The 14,560-nt window shown below is 44.7% G+C and overlaps 1 protein-coding gene across 6 annotated transcripts in view; it reads left to right on the top strand.

Annotated features, from left to right (window-relative positions):
- The first annotated feature begins 200 nt into the window (after positions 1 to 200).
- The window catches only part of atp2b1a (ATPase plasma membrane Ca2+ transporting 1a), a 35,414-nt gene continuing 21,054 nt past the window's right edge, over positions 201 to 14,560 (top strand). For 2 of the 6 annotated variants that reach the window (XM_062518705.1, XM_062518702.1), the window contains exons 1-5: positions 201 to 303; positions 7,685 to 8,254; positions 13,091 to 13,288; positions 13,496 to 13,753; positions 14,063 to 14,188. In XM_062518705.1, coding sequence (XP_062374689.1) covers positions 8,059 to 8,254; positions 13,091 to 13,288; positions 13,496 to 13,753; positions 14,063 to 14,188 — 778 coding nt within the window. In that variant the 5' untranslated portion in view covers positions 201 to 303; positions 7,685 to 8,058. Of the gene's footprint in view, positions 304 to 543; positions 597 to 733; positions 856 to 7,681; positions 8,255 to 13,090; positions 13,289 to 13,495; positions 13,754 to 14,062; positions 14,189 to 14,560 lie in introns of those variants that run through there. The other 4 variants (XM_062518707.1, XM_062518706.1, XM_062518703.1 and 1 more) reach the window with 3 other exon arrangements.

Below are 14,560 nucleotides of genomic sequence, written 5' to 3'. Positions count from 1 at the left end.
AACAAGAGAATCTTCATCCACAGACGACTGATATGCGTGTTCAGCCAATCATGAGCCAAACTGAAGACAGACAGATGCTCTCCTCCAATCTTCGCAGATTTTCCCACCTACTACACAGCGTCCCTTGGGACATGTGATTCACGTCAGGGGGACGGACTCAACCCTCGTAACGTGAATCACATGTCGTTTTGTAGGGGGCGGGATTTGTGTGCAGATTGGTGGAGGGAGTCTGTCTTTGCAGAACGAGAGAGGTAGGGAGACGAACGAGAGTGAGGGGGTTTCAGGGCACCATTCGAGAGCGGAGTGAGTATTGTTCTTCAACAATTTTTGCCTGAATATTTTTTGCTTTTGCCATGTTGAAACTCCAGTGTCTCTGTGCTTAACCTCCACTTTGCGTAAAGCACCATCTCATTCTGATATCAAATTATTTTGTGTTCACCACATTGGACGTCAGCAACCCTACGTTAACGTTAGCCAACTTGGCTAACGTTAGTTAATTGCCGCTAGTTCGTATTTCTTTGGCAGCTAAGACGGGCAGGCAAGAAGGTGTGCCTTCCTTTCATATCCAGCTGTAGTGAATGGATTATCATTTCAAGGTAAAACCATCCACAGATTTGTGTTCACGTACTACAACGAGCTGCATTGGACATTAACGTTAGAGTTTGGTGCACAATGGAAAGTTGCTTGTTGGCTTATGAATATTTTCAAATGTGTTCCACTGCACGCGTTTCAGTTCTGGAAGAGCTTCGTTATCTGACTGGAGGTTGACGTTGCTCATGGAAGGGGAGAAGAAAGTCTGTGGAAGACATATCAACTAGTTAGCAAACGCTAAAACCTGCGTTATAATAACAAAATGTGAGTATACATGTCTTGTCAGGAGACTCAGAACACCGTAAGATCGAAGACGTCAGATAGCACCAAACGAAATGTAAAATAATGCCATTGAGAATTAAACATTAACGTTAGCGATAACGTTAGCTCGAGACGCTAGGCAACCTCAACGTTAACGTTATTCTTGAACCAGCATGCCAGCAACGTTAACCATTGTCTGGACCTCTATCTACACATTTATAATATAATTTCACCGTTATCTTGAATTATATGTACGATAGTAAATATAACATGTGGTTGTCAAACTCTAAAGGCTGGCAATAGCTTTAACGTGTAACGTTATCATTATTTTTGAATAGCAACAGTTCTGAATTAACATTGCATTAATGGTACCGTTAGCAAGAGTGACCGTAGAACAAGTTGCGACAAGATGACACGTTAATCGACGCAGACAACTGGGTATCCTGTCAACGGCTTGCTTCGTTGGGCGTTGTAAGAAGTGTTCTTGCGAAGATAATGTCAGCCAGCAATGAATGTAACGTTAAGTGGACGTTAACATGTGTATGTAATGACAGCTTCTTTACAAGCTCCGGGCTGTCTTGAAACACCTCAATTCTGATTCATTACTTTCTGGGAAGTTAACGATATTGTTATTTTTAAAAGTTTAACCCGGTTGGTATATCGTCACGTTATATTCAGGTGGTGGTAACGGTAACTTTTGTTAGCTTGTCAGTCAAACCTTGCTTATCGCTTACACATCAGGCTAAACAAAAAATGTTTTTTTTTTTGCTTCCCGTTTCTGTTTATCCATTTAATAATCCATAGTATTCAGTTCGCAACGTTATGATGTGTCCGCCGACTTGTTGGGTAAATTAACTTGATATCAATCTTGGATAACTGTCTAAATGCGAATCAAATTAACGATAGATAACTTAAGGTTAACCTTACTGTGATTTCACGTCAATATTACTCACCACTGCAGTATATTAGGTCACTAATCTGGCTATGGGGAAGACTTAAGACTTAGCACTGATCTGTTGGTGTCTATCTAATGAACTCTTCAGGACAAGTCATTCACAGAAAGACACATAATTTCTTCCTGCCGATATAACATTACTCGCCGTTGTTTGCAGATAATGAAACGGTAACACTGTAACGGTATGGCTGAATGATACACTTTGAATGGGAACTAAGTGTCATAGTTGGCTAAGACTGTCCAGTCACCAGTGCATCGATGTGCAGTTGATTGTTTTCTGAAGACGTTGAACATGTAACGTTAGTCCAGCACATTCATTAAACACTAATTGGAGTAGTCAATAACCAGAGCTTTCCCGAATAGCGTTTTTGTGCCAGGTTTGTCGACAAATCCAATAACTCGTACCTGTAAGTAACTGTTAAAGAGGGATTCTCATTTTTACCGAATTAACAGCCATTCTTGATTCCATGAATTTCTACAAAGGGTGCAATCAGTTTAGTTAAGCTTGGTGCAGTTCTTATAGTGTCTGAGGGTCAGACAACTATCACGTTCTTTTGTCTTCTATCTACCGATAGTATACAGACAGAAGCATGCAGCCTCTTTCTGGAGCAAGTGGTGACATTTTAGTGTCTGTATGGGTTATGAGGTCGCATTGTGATTCACTAGGTAGATGCTTGAGAGAAATTGTAATATTTACATACATTCAGACATAGGTTTAATGATTTACTTTATCCATGAAATCAAGTAACCTTTGACTGTGTGTCAAATACATTCCTGAGGCCTTTGGACTACTGTTGAACTCTACCAGTTTAGAGGAAGCTTTTTTGTGCTTTGCTATAAATTATGGAGCATGGTCCTGATGTGTGGTGTCCTGCAATTATGATTTTTGTTTTCCTATTGTTCAGATATCGAATGCTTTCGGTAATTTATTTCCAGTATGTAAGAGTGGACTCTTACTATGTGAGAGTGGAAGGCATAACATGCAGCCCAGTAAGTTCCTCAAAGGCATAATACGGAAAATTTGTAACTGAGCCTCCATGCAGTTGTACTGGTTTATGTAAGAGGTAGCATAGTTTTTGTCACATTAATCTGAGGTGACATTCAATCCCACATTGGCTATCATGGAAAGCTAAATATAGTCTGCTGTACTATTAAGTACATTGTAGTCATATATTGTGGGCATTTACGGCATATAGGTTTTTCCATCTCATTCAGTTTATATTAAGGGGTAAGAAAAAGTTAGGTCTATTAAAACCTAAATCAGATGTTTCCTTCAGCCTGCTATTTTCTGTGTTATTGTTTTCATTTATATGAAGAGAAGAAGTAGGCTAGATCACTTATAAGGTAAGGTAACAGAAAGAAGATATTCTTTGGTCTTCTGAAGCTAGAATATATAAATAATGGAGCAGCCTTTGCAAATTGTCATGGCACACATTTCAGCCGAGTTGTGGGACTAATCTTCAGTTCTTTTTGACTCAATTATGTATCCATGTACCACATATGGAGTTACATTTATAAGACTCTAACACACGGAATTGTGTTTAGTTTTGCATTCTGATTCTCTTTGTTGTTGATTGTGAATACACTCCTTTCCTGAGACAAAATAGACACTAATGTGGCTTTGAACAGCGTGCAATGACTTGTAAATGGTCATGGGTGGGAGGTCATGCATTAGCTGCAAGAGCAGAGAGGGCAAAAGAAACTTGGCCTCCCATGACAAAAGATCCCCAAGGTCCTCATCTTCAAAGACCCCTCTTCAAAGATAAGGTTATTCTTTGGAGTTTGACTTGGCACATGAAATCATTGGACTTACCAGTAGAACTTACACAAACACAAAGAGAGTGACAGGAACATCTCTTTAGGTTGAATTTCCATTTACTTTTCTCTCTTCAGTGGTTATTTTTGCTTCTGATTTTGCAGAACTAGTTTATGACTATGTAGCAAAGTCAAAAGCTATTCTCCTTTTTTAAGCCCTTGTCCCGGATTGAAGTACTCTAGAGAGGCAAGTGGGACGACGTGTGTGAGCCGTCGTGTGGTGTTGAGAGTTGGCAGGCTGGCTAGGGTAGAAGTGCCCGGCCACCGGTGTGAAGTGAGGGTCTGAGAGCACTGAGCTGTGCAGAGCAGTGTGTGGCTGCTTTGTATCCTTCACAATTACATGCCCTGACCCACTTCATCCGTAGCCGGCAGAGGGGAGGGGGAGAGGAGAAGAACGAGATGAGGAGGGGGCAGACTGGGGCCGCTAAAAATATACCCAACCCCTGGCAGGCCGCTCCTGAGTGGAGGGATCCCTGGAATTGCTGTCCTTGACTATCCACAACAGGATTGGGACATACAGTAAAGGGGAGCAAGGGGAGACTTTGTTCAGCAAGATGATTGTTTCATGATTCTTATGCATTGGTTGGCACTAAGTTGATGTTCAGTATATATACATATATAAAATAATTCACTCGTATGGTTCATGGAGTATTTTTCAGCCAGTGATTTATGTTTAGACTCCTGAAGAACAGGCTAACTTTGTAATTTACTGGCTAAATTCTGTTGATATTATAGGTATTAGGAGTTCTATGCAGTTTTTCAACCTCTACACCAGGCCTGCTTCCTGTTGCTCTCTCCTGCATGGAAAGGGTTAAATCGCCTCCTGTCGTTAGTCAAGCAGACCATGCCAGCTGTTAGTCCAGAGATCCAATCACAATGATTTTCCACTGTTGTGACATGTGACCTGCGCTGCAACCCGAAACTGTCACTGCGCAGCAAATGTTGGCACTTCCCTCATCTTGGCATTGCGGCTGCTGTGCTGGGGGGGGGGGGTCTGGGACGCATGGACTGGCTAATGGAGTCGGCTGAGCCCCTTTTGTCTTGCAACCAGCTAGCCAAGTGCTTCCTTCAATGCTCCTTGCACACCACCATTGCAATTCTGACTTTAAATCCCATGCATTTATTCGATAGGAAAATAATATAAAGACCCCTTAAAATATTCCTGTTTATTTAAGGTTTTTTTTTTTTTTTTTTGCCTGTTCTTTTTGTTGTTGTTGTTTCCAGAGGCCATAGAATGAGTCACAGTGGAAAGGTTGGTGTCACAGTGGTTTTACACGAGTTTCACTTCTGTCTGTTTGTGTGTTGAAGTCAAGGACATGTCTTTGTAAGTGTAGGAGCTGTGTATTCTATGGCGATTGGAGAGACATTGTGAACGGTTAAATTGTAAGTCTGAAATATAATTGATATGATTTATATATTTATACATTTGACTGGAGCTTGACAGTTCTAGGTTTCAAAACTAAATTGAATTGTTAAGTTTTGTGTATTCTTCATTTACTGTCTGTGGGTAAAACACACTACCCAGCTGGTGGTGTCGTGTTAACATTCCCAGTGCAAGAACTGTGTCCTGTCTGCACTGGGTCAGTCCTGGAGGGAGCCATTATGCTGTCAAACTCACACACTCACACTCACACACACATACCCCGTGACGCGTACGTCTGTGTGGCTTATCCACACAAAAGTCATCTGAAACAGTTGTCTCATTCAGTCCCCTTTCCCTAACTGTACCCTTACACATTTCAAGTCCTCAGTGACACACTCCCCTTTCCGTCTCCATATTCATGGTCAATTGACGTGACGTGTCTTGTATGAAGCATCCACTAGAGTGTGCACCATTTGAAATGAATGGGTCTGTGCATGCCACAGTACATAGAATGGTCTTGGATGTGGCCATTTTTGTTTTGAGGACTGATACAAATGTGGCCTTGGAAGTCACAGTGTGAAAGGTTAAAATAGATGTCCTAAGACAATTAATGAGTTGCCTTCCAGAGAAGTGGTCCTATTGACCTTTTTTTTAAAACATTTTTTATAAATCTTCTGTTCAGAAGGATAGATTGACTAACTTTTATCCCTGTTGTAATGAATGGAAATGGCTACGCTCATTTGAACAAACAAAATGCTTCAGTTGTGTGCCTGGTGTAGCCCAGCTGTGAGGGTCCCTGTCTTGCTATTGCTCTGAACAAGTTCAATTGGAGGATGCAAGTGACATCAGCTTAATAATCGTCAATGTCAGTGATCTCTATTTCTAAGGTTTTTACCTATAACTTTGTACTAAAAATGAAGGCATCATTTCAAATTGATCAAGAAATGATCACCAATCATGCTCCCTCTGTTCCAAATGGAAGGCATCTCCTGTATGGTTGAGGTTCCTGTAAAAAAAAAAAATGGATGGAAATCCATTTTATTGACTTTAGTCTATATAGAAAGATTCTATTCTACTGTAGATACTGGGATATTGTGATACCAGGCCTCGACTTAAAGGAGAAAACCGTCAAGTTTTCACAGATCTCCATAATGTTGGCTACCAAAGTAAATGCAAATGTACTGTAGCAAAGTCATCATAATTTTCAGTTAAGTATAGCATACTTTCTAATACAGTATGATTTGTGACGGTTGTGATTTCTGGCTATGTAGCCCATCTAATGGAAGAAATTGGAAGAAATGAAAACTTCTTCAGTCCGACTAACACACTTCGATGATTCAAAAATAGCTTGAGTTACTGAAGAATGTACTGTATATGCAGCTCGGACTGAAATAGGACTGTAGTACTCACAAATGGCTACCTCTGGACACTTCGGTCTTCAATCTTTTTAGCTCGGTTAGCAAGCTTCCCTACATAAACTGTACATGTAAGCGTACTTAATGACTTACCAGTATGCTATAGTGTAGGTTGTTAAGTATTTTTTTACTTGCTATTTGGTGGTGGTGGCTGGTGGTAGGCTCAGTCTCTGATTTCCTCTGACCCGCAGATTGGTTGCAGACAAGAAACTAGAAGGGAGCATCTTTCTAAAACTGCCCAGATTGTTTAGTGACTAGACTTGAGCAAGCTTGGAAGCATATTTTGACTTTGACTACCTTTAATAGAATACTTGAATGGGATTATTCGAACCGAGTGTATAATACTTACAATCCCATTTAAGTATATATGAGAACCGATTACAAACCTAAACCAAGCCAAACTAAGGTGGTCTTGTGTAGTTTTATTATTGATTAATCACCACTTACATGTTTGTTTAAATTTTTCCCATAATTTTCCCTCACCTTTTAAAATCTAGACATGTTGGTGTGTGTGGATAGAATAGTGCACAATGTACCTCTTAGGACCTGTTGTGGAGTGAAAGGCTGCCCTTTCTCCACCTGTTATCTGCTCTCTCTCTCTTTTGACAGTTCCAACACCCACCCATTTGTGGTAGTCCAGTCCACCCTCGATTCTCTAGAGTTTAGACCTGGAGAATCTTTCTGGTCCTTTTATGCAGTTGTCTGGCTTGGTTTTGTTTGTTTTATTGTCATCATTCCAGAATCAGTTAATATACCCCCTTCCCCCCATCCACCAGTCCATTACTGTAAACGAGTCAGCATTTCACATGTTAGCTGTGCTAGCTTGAGAGAGCATGGCTCAGCTTAGAGTGCCAGGCTGGCTGTGTGGCTCCTCTCCGGGCATGCCTCACATGCATAAGAGTCAAGATGGCAGAGTGGTTCCCACGCTACTCCTCAAATAAGCCTAGACCCCCCTCACTGCCCCCCCCCCCCCCCCCCCCCCCCCCCCCACACACACACAAACACTAGAAAGGGGGTAGCATATCACATTGAACCCCAGCCAGTGACCTGGGGGTTCCTTTCATTCTATTTTAAGGAAGTGGTGGCAAGCGCTCTTGTTTTATTTGTTTTCGAAGACATAAACACAGGTTTTTCCATTTTCCATTTTTTTGCCTAGGTTTTCTTTGAACAGGTATTTTCTCCTCTGCAAGTGAGAACCAGAGCATGACGTATTATGTACCGTCACTGAATATTCCTCTCATCTATCTCTCTCTCTGTTTGTGTCTCTGTCTGTCTCTTTAGCAGGTCTCTGAGGGCTTTGTTCTCTGGATCTGTGACTCGCTGCTGGACAGGCATGAGCAACTAGGCATGCGGCGCTCCAAGGGAAATGGCTTCTGAACTGCCCACGTCTTGGTGCCCACTGCACGGCCTCCTCCACCTCCTCTGAACAGGGACTGCACAGACATTTATGGGATCTACATACCTCTCCTCACTAAGGATTTAAAACTCCCCTCCCTTTTTTCCCTTGGCCCCCTCCCCCTTTTTTACATTTTCCTGTCCCTGCCCCTTCTTGCCCAGTCTTTTTGACCTCTGTACTGTCCCACGCGGAAGAAGGAGACGGGGACGACTTTTCCCAGCCACATACGCTTGAAGCGGGGCAGCCAGCCTAGTAGGGCCTGATGGCGAACAACTCGTACAGTGGGGTGAAGAGCCCCCGAGCGCAGGCCAACCACGATGGTGGGGACTTTGGTGTCACGCTCAAGGACCTACGCTCGCTCATGGAACTGCGGGGGACTGAGGGTCTTACCAAAATCCAGGAAAACTACGGCGATGTTCATGGACTCTGCACCAGATTGATATCATCACCCATAGAGGGTAGATATTCCTATGTCATATTGTGTCTGGGCAGCCCTTTGAAAAATATTTGTACAATGTACAGGGTTGTATAAGGAGAGGTTATACCGAGAATCTGTTCTGGAATTTGCACTGACCTGTAGTATCACCAGATGTAGAAATGGTTAGCTGCTCAGGTTCATATCACTGCTTGCATGACTAGCCACACTTCCAGAGTTGACGATGCGGTTTAGAGTGGTTACTCACACTTGCCTTCCACACACCATTCTGTTCTATTGATGCCTGTGTTAGACACCTGAGTGATCTGTTGATGAGTTGATGTAGACGTTGTTTTTATGGCTGTGGTGTTGACTTGGTCGTTAGTATGCACTTTGATGGCTGTGCATTAGATGAACCCGTATGTTAGTATTGGGGGGGGGGGGGGGAAAGGGGGGGTGAGGTGAGGGTGGCTTTTTCCTCTGGCTGCAGTGCCTAAGCAGGTGCAGTGCTGCCAAAGGTGAGGAGGGGGGTTGGGATTGTTGCCGAGGTAAGGGGGGGGGTTTGGAGTGACGCGTTAGTGACTTCCAGGGGGCCTTGGTGGAGAGGCTCCTGGCCGCTTTATTGCCTCCTCATAGACATCCAGGCATAATCGCCGGCGCGACCTTGATTGAACTCGTTGGGGGGAGGGAGTTTGATCCCAGATTAAAACAGCAGAGCAGTTCGGCTGCTCTCTCCTTCTGTCCCCTGCGGTGAGGAATCTGAATGGACACATCGTCTGTATCTATTCTTTGTTTTTCCCCCCACTGCATCGTGAAGCATGGGGTGGGGATAATAGTTGTAAACTACTTGAACATAGTGTCAGATGTACAATGTACAATGGATGCACTCATCAGTCCAGGCAAAAGCCAGCAGGTTATTATTGGACATGAGTTTGTATCCTCTGATGCTATGCAAAATGCTTGCTGTGTTCTTTACACACTGGCTTTGTGGACGGAACTGCACAGAGGAGACCGTGTGGTGCTCATACCTCAGGCATGGAAACAGCTCAGCTCCTGTGTCGGGTGTCCATTCCTGTCCCGTCCTGCCCTTACACGTCTTTTTATTGTCTGCTGGTGAGAGAGGCTCACGGCGTTCCATGGACGTCTGCAGTCCCAGTGCAAATGGCTGCACACACAGGGGGAGGGACAAGACACCAAGACCCTACCCCTCACCCTCACCCCAAGTATGATTTCAGAAGACTGGCTCATGCCAGGAGGCTGTGAGTTGGTGACGTCCGTGTCCTTGTGCTGGTTTCTCCACGAGAGACTCCTGCCGAGTCACTCACCACTGTCATATCGGGGTGTTGCGCGATGATAAGGCTGTAATAGAGTCCTGGCGGGTTCCCTCGGCTTGTTACAATAACCCCCTGGCTAGTGGCCTCGCAGTTATGACATGTTTTATAGTTCTAATCAGCTCATTCAGCTTTGGCATAGGAAATTAAGCAGTCATTCAAGATTACCACAGCTTTGACAATTGAAAAGGGATTTCTAATTAGTAAGTAGGCCCTTTCTCCATTCTAAAGCAAATCCTTCCCTAATCTTTTCAATCACTTCCAGTGCGAAGAATTAGTAGCAGAGCTCGGGGTGATGGGGAGGGCGGGGGATGTGTGTGTGTGGGGGGGGCTGCTGCTGCTGCTACTTCATATACTTGCTGGTCTTAGTGCCTCTCGCTGTCTTCGCTGAGATCATGGGAGTATTAGGCACAGTGCGACAATTGCACGGACTCTCTCTGTGTCGCCCTAGTGCTCTCCCTGTCCAGTTTTTTTCTCTGTCTCTCTCTCTCGCTCCATGAAGTTGAGAAGAAAGAGAACAGTGTACCTGTTCACTAATCCCTCCCTGCACTCCATAGTAGCAGTCTCAGACAGCATAAGGCTGGGCTGGGAACTGTAGAATCCTCTGCTCCTCTCCCTCGCTCTCCCTGTGCTTCATTACGCTGACCTGCTCTCTGCAGTGGCTGTCTCAACCACCTCCTCTGTGTGTGTGATTGTGTGTACCCAATCCAAATGTGGTGTAGTACTAGAAGAAGGGCTCAGCATGTCTGGGGCTTGTGCTCCTGGGATTAGTGGCAAACGTAGACCGACAGCTATGAGATACGGAAAAGCCTCCACATCCCCATTTTTTTCTTTTACTCTATTTATTGGAGTCCCATCGCTCTTAGTTGTCCAGTCAAGAACTAGTGAATCGTGTGGCTGCATGATTTTAGTAATTTATTTAGTCATTTACTAGGCTGTTGGCTTAGTAAAGGTGGCTGGATGTCTAAGATGTTCCCAACTGATGGCAAATGTTAATTCCGCAAATGCAAATAATTGTCTGGAGGGCGAAGAGCTACGCAGAAGGGAGGCTGTGGTGTTGGGGGATGGGGTGTGTGAGAAATTAAATGGGTATTAGCTGTCAACATGTTTTCATTGGATGTGGTGAGAATCAAAGCAAACAGTGTGGGCCGGTGTGGCAGGAGACAGCGGAGCCCTCCAATGGAGCTGTCATCCCTGAGTCATCAGCACCTCATCTCACACAGGACACACACACAGCCTCTAATCCGCTGTGTGACACACACACACACACACACGCTGTCACACTAGTCTACCTGCGAACACACATACACATGCTCACTCTTGCTTTATGCATACACACAAACACAAACACAAACACACACACACACACACACACACACACACTGTACATACACAGTTGCACCAGTGTACACATGTGCTCTCACTTTCACTTTTGTGTGTGATTGCACACACATTCAGCACTGAAACAGCAAGGGTTTCAGAGGGAGAGGCTAAAAACACTTGGTCAGAAAAAACACATGGTCACTGACCAAGCACAGAAGATCGGCTTTGCTCGTGAAAGGGGAGGGATAAAAAATCTGAGCGTCCTGTTAACCTCGAGAACAAACAGTGCAGGCGACGCGAGGAGGAAGCCGCCACTCAGCACTTATCAGCTGGCGCGAGTCCGTCTGGATTAATGGAGCCTAATCAAATGTCACGCCTGTTGGCGCTCTCTGCCTGCTTGTTTTCCACTAACACAGTCTGGTGATAGTTTTGTGTTCTTTTTTTTTTCCCCCCCGTTTTGTTTGCAAGTCACCCTACAACACAAGTAGCGGTTAGTGGGCAGAGAGTGTTGGTGCCTATTCAGCCTGTGGTTTGTTGTGCCATAGAGCGCTGTTTCTGGGCTGGACACAGTGGGGGATAGTTGGGGAGGGGAGTTTGGGGGGGACCGTCGGTGGTGTCAGGCGCACCCCTATCAAAGCTCCCTTGGGCTGCCCCTGGACTGGTCTTTGGACAGCTGAATGGCACTCTGCCCTGTCCCCTCTGCGGTCTGTTGCTGGTGCTGCTGACTGGATGTGATGTCAGTTACGTGTTGTGCTGAGGCATCACGGTGTGTGTGTGTGTGTGTGTGTGTGGAAATGTATGTTGGCAGGAGACCAGTTGCTCCTGCTGACCAAGCTTCAGTGCTTCTCACAGCAGCCAGGCCAACTCAACAATGGACCTTTGAACCAAAGGCCAAACTGACTTGTCATATCCCCTCATGAGGTATAGTTCAGTAGCATACCTCAGATGTTAGCTGACTGAAATGTGGTCGGACTTATGTAACCTATCAGACTGATTAATGCTTTATTATTTATTTATTTTTGTAAAATGTATACTTCAATTCACATTATTTGCTCTAAAATGAGTGAGTCCATGATGAGAACTTATTAGCTTTCATTCATTGTTATTACTTGAAGACCTAGAGTCAGCTTTGAGCTGCAGTTCAAGCCGCCAGTGCTTGTGGGTTAGCTTATTTTCCATCCAGCCTTTTTTTTTCATCGTCTTTATTTAGGCCTTGTTTCTCTGTGGCCTGTTTGTTCCTCTTCTGTGGGGAATTATGCATAGCAACAGTGCAGACTCTTTTGAATGGAGGCACCAGTCATTTGAATGAAGCCGTTGTGCACTGCATCGCACAGCCGTGACTGTGTTCATGAATAAAAATGTCTCTGTCTGTCTGTGTGTGTGTGCAGACAATACCCTTTAATACCGCTCTCCCCCCACCTCTGCTCTCCCCCATTGTCCCACACTGTCTTGTGTGTTCATAATTCACCTGGTCAGTGGTCACAGCAGAAGAAAGCCACATTGTTCCAGTGGCCTCACCGCTGCACTGGCCAGTGACAGAGGAGAGGAAGGATATGCATTGTCCCAGCCTGCTTAGTGAGCCACCGGCCCTGGCCAGAACTGCTGATTCTGGTGAAGGCTTGTTGTTTTTGGGAAGCCTTTTTTGCATAACGCACCAGTGACCTTTTTGGTTCTTTCCTCGCTCGACAGCACACTATATCCCGCTTGCCGTTTGCCATGGAGCAGGAGGGTATTTGTTGCGCCTGATGTAGTTTACATCTTCTACTGAGACACCAAAAGAGCCATTTTAGTCTAACAGAAGAAAGGGCCTGTTTATTGGCTTCTGTTGTGAAGGGCTTAACTACACTTTCTTTCTGTCTTTCATCTAGTGACTGCTGACTGTGCTACCTACTGCTCTCTAAAAATGAAGTAATTGGAGTCTGCGTATTCATGCCCCCAGCTCTGACATAACCCTGGTACAGCAGAGATTGTACGCAGTAGTAGCTTGGGCCTGGTGATGTCTGTCAACATCTCACTTTGGAGTTGTGTGGTTTGGGTAGGGGCTTGAGCAGCCATTAGGTGGGATTGAACCTTTTCAAACAGTCCTTCGGAGTTAAAAGTTGATCAGCAGACTGTGTAAGGCTGGAATGTGTCTGTTTGTTAGAGCTCTGTACCATCATTTGACATCATAGTAACATTTCTTTTCTCTCTGCTCTCCCAACCCCCTTTCCCTCTCCCACACACAGGTTTAAGTGGGCAGCCTGCAGACGTTGAGAAAAGACAAACAACGTTTGGACAGAACTATATACCTCCAAAGAAGGCAAAAACATTTTTGCAATTAGTTTGGGAAGCATTACAAGATGTGACGTTGATTATCTTAGAAGTGGCAGCCATAGTTTCATTAGGCCTTTCATTTTATAGACCTCCTGAGGCTGAAGATGTAGGTAAGCACTTGATCTTCCCTGACACCTTTTCTGCTTCTCTGTACAGTTCTGTTTTGTTTCGCTTTTTTTTTGTTAATGATCAGGCACACTCACAATATGTCTGATTGCACATCAATTATTACGACATGTGTTAAATGATTGTTAAAAGCTTATGATAATGGATGCAGAGGTTTTATATTTTCATTTTGACTGTGTGTGCATGTGCAGACTGCGGTAAAGCAGCTGGTGGCGTGGAGGATGAAGGCGAGTCGGAGGCTGGTTGGATTGAGGGAGCCGCCATCCTGCTGTCGGTGGTCTGCGTGGTGCTAGTGACTGCCTTCAACGACTGGAGCAAAGAGAAACAGTTCCGTGGCCTCCAGAGCCGCATTGAACAAGAACAGAAGTTCACCGTGGTACGGGGCGGACAGGTCATCCAGATCCCAGTGGCCGATATAGTGGTCGGGGACATAGCACAAATCAAATATGGTGAGCGCCACTGTGTGTTTTAGTTTCAGAGATTTGCATTATTACCTTTTATGATAAATGACTAATGGACAGGTTACATTCGTTTACGGCCTAAATTATACTCCCTTGTTGATGTGCACATGAACAGCTGGGGACATTTGCTTTTATTGTGCTACTTCTACGACTCGGAAATATATTATTTCTTGTACTTTACATAGATATTTCTGCTGGCCAAACCCTAGGATGTGTTGCCACTTTAGCATATTTTTGCATCTCTCAATGTGCCTTGTATTTGTCTGTTTGTAAACATGTAAATGCAATGCTTTCCAGGTGACCTTCTCCCTGCTGATGGCGTCCTCATCCAAGGGAATGATCTGAAGATCGACGAGAGCTCGCTGACGGGCGAGTCCGACCACGTGAAGAAGACGCAAGAGAAAGACCCCATGCTGCTGTCAGGTATCCTGTCGCCATTTCACCACCCATCCCCAACCCCCCACTTCATTTGCTAAACAAAACAGTGAGCAGGCATTAGCGTGGCCACGGCTGACTGACTGGCCGAGTATAGCAGTCCTAACTGGACACTCGCCATCCTGCTTAGGACTTCTAAGGCTTCACAAAACCCCAAGCCTCTCTGCTGCAGTGATGTTGCTGCTGTGGCGTCGCAGATCCCAGAGCCAGGGGTTGCTGTTCTGTTTACTTTTCGCCCCTGCAACTGTGGCTGGTCCTTGTTGGCCACTAATCCCATTTTATGAAACAAGTTGATCCTGTGTGCTGAAATGGTCTCTTTCACCCCCCACCCCCCAGAAGAGCGTAGCACTGGGGGATTTA

Source organism: Sardina pilchardus, chromosome 17, assembly GCF_963854185.1.
Source record: "Sardina pilchardus chromosome 17, fSarPil1.1, whole genome shotgun sequence".
Classification (NCBI taxonomy): domain Eukaryota; kingdom Metazoa; phylum Chordata; class Actinopteri; order Clupeiformes; family Clupeidae; genus Sardina; species Sardina pilchardus.
The sequence above is the reverse complement of the archived record's forward strand: the minus strand, read 5'-3'. Positions and strand labels throughout refer to the sequence as shown.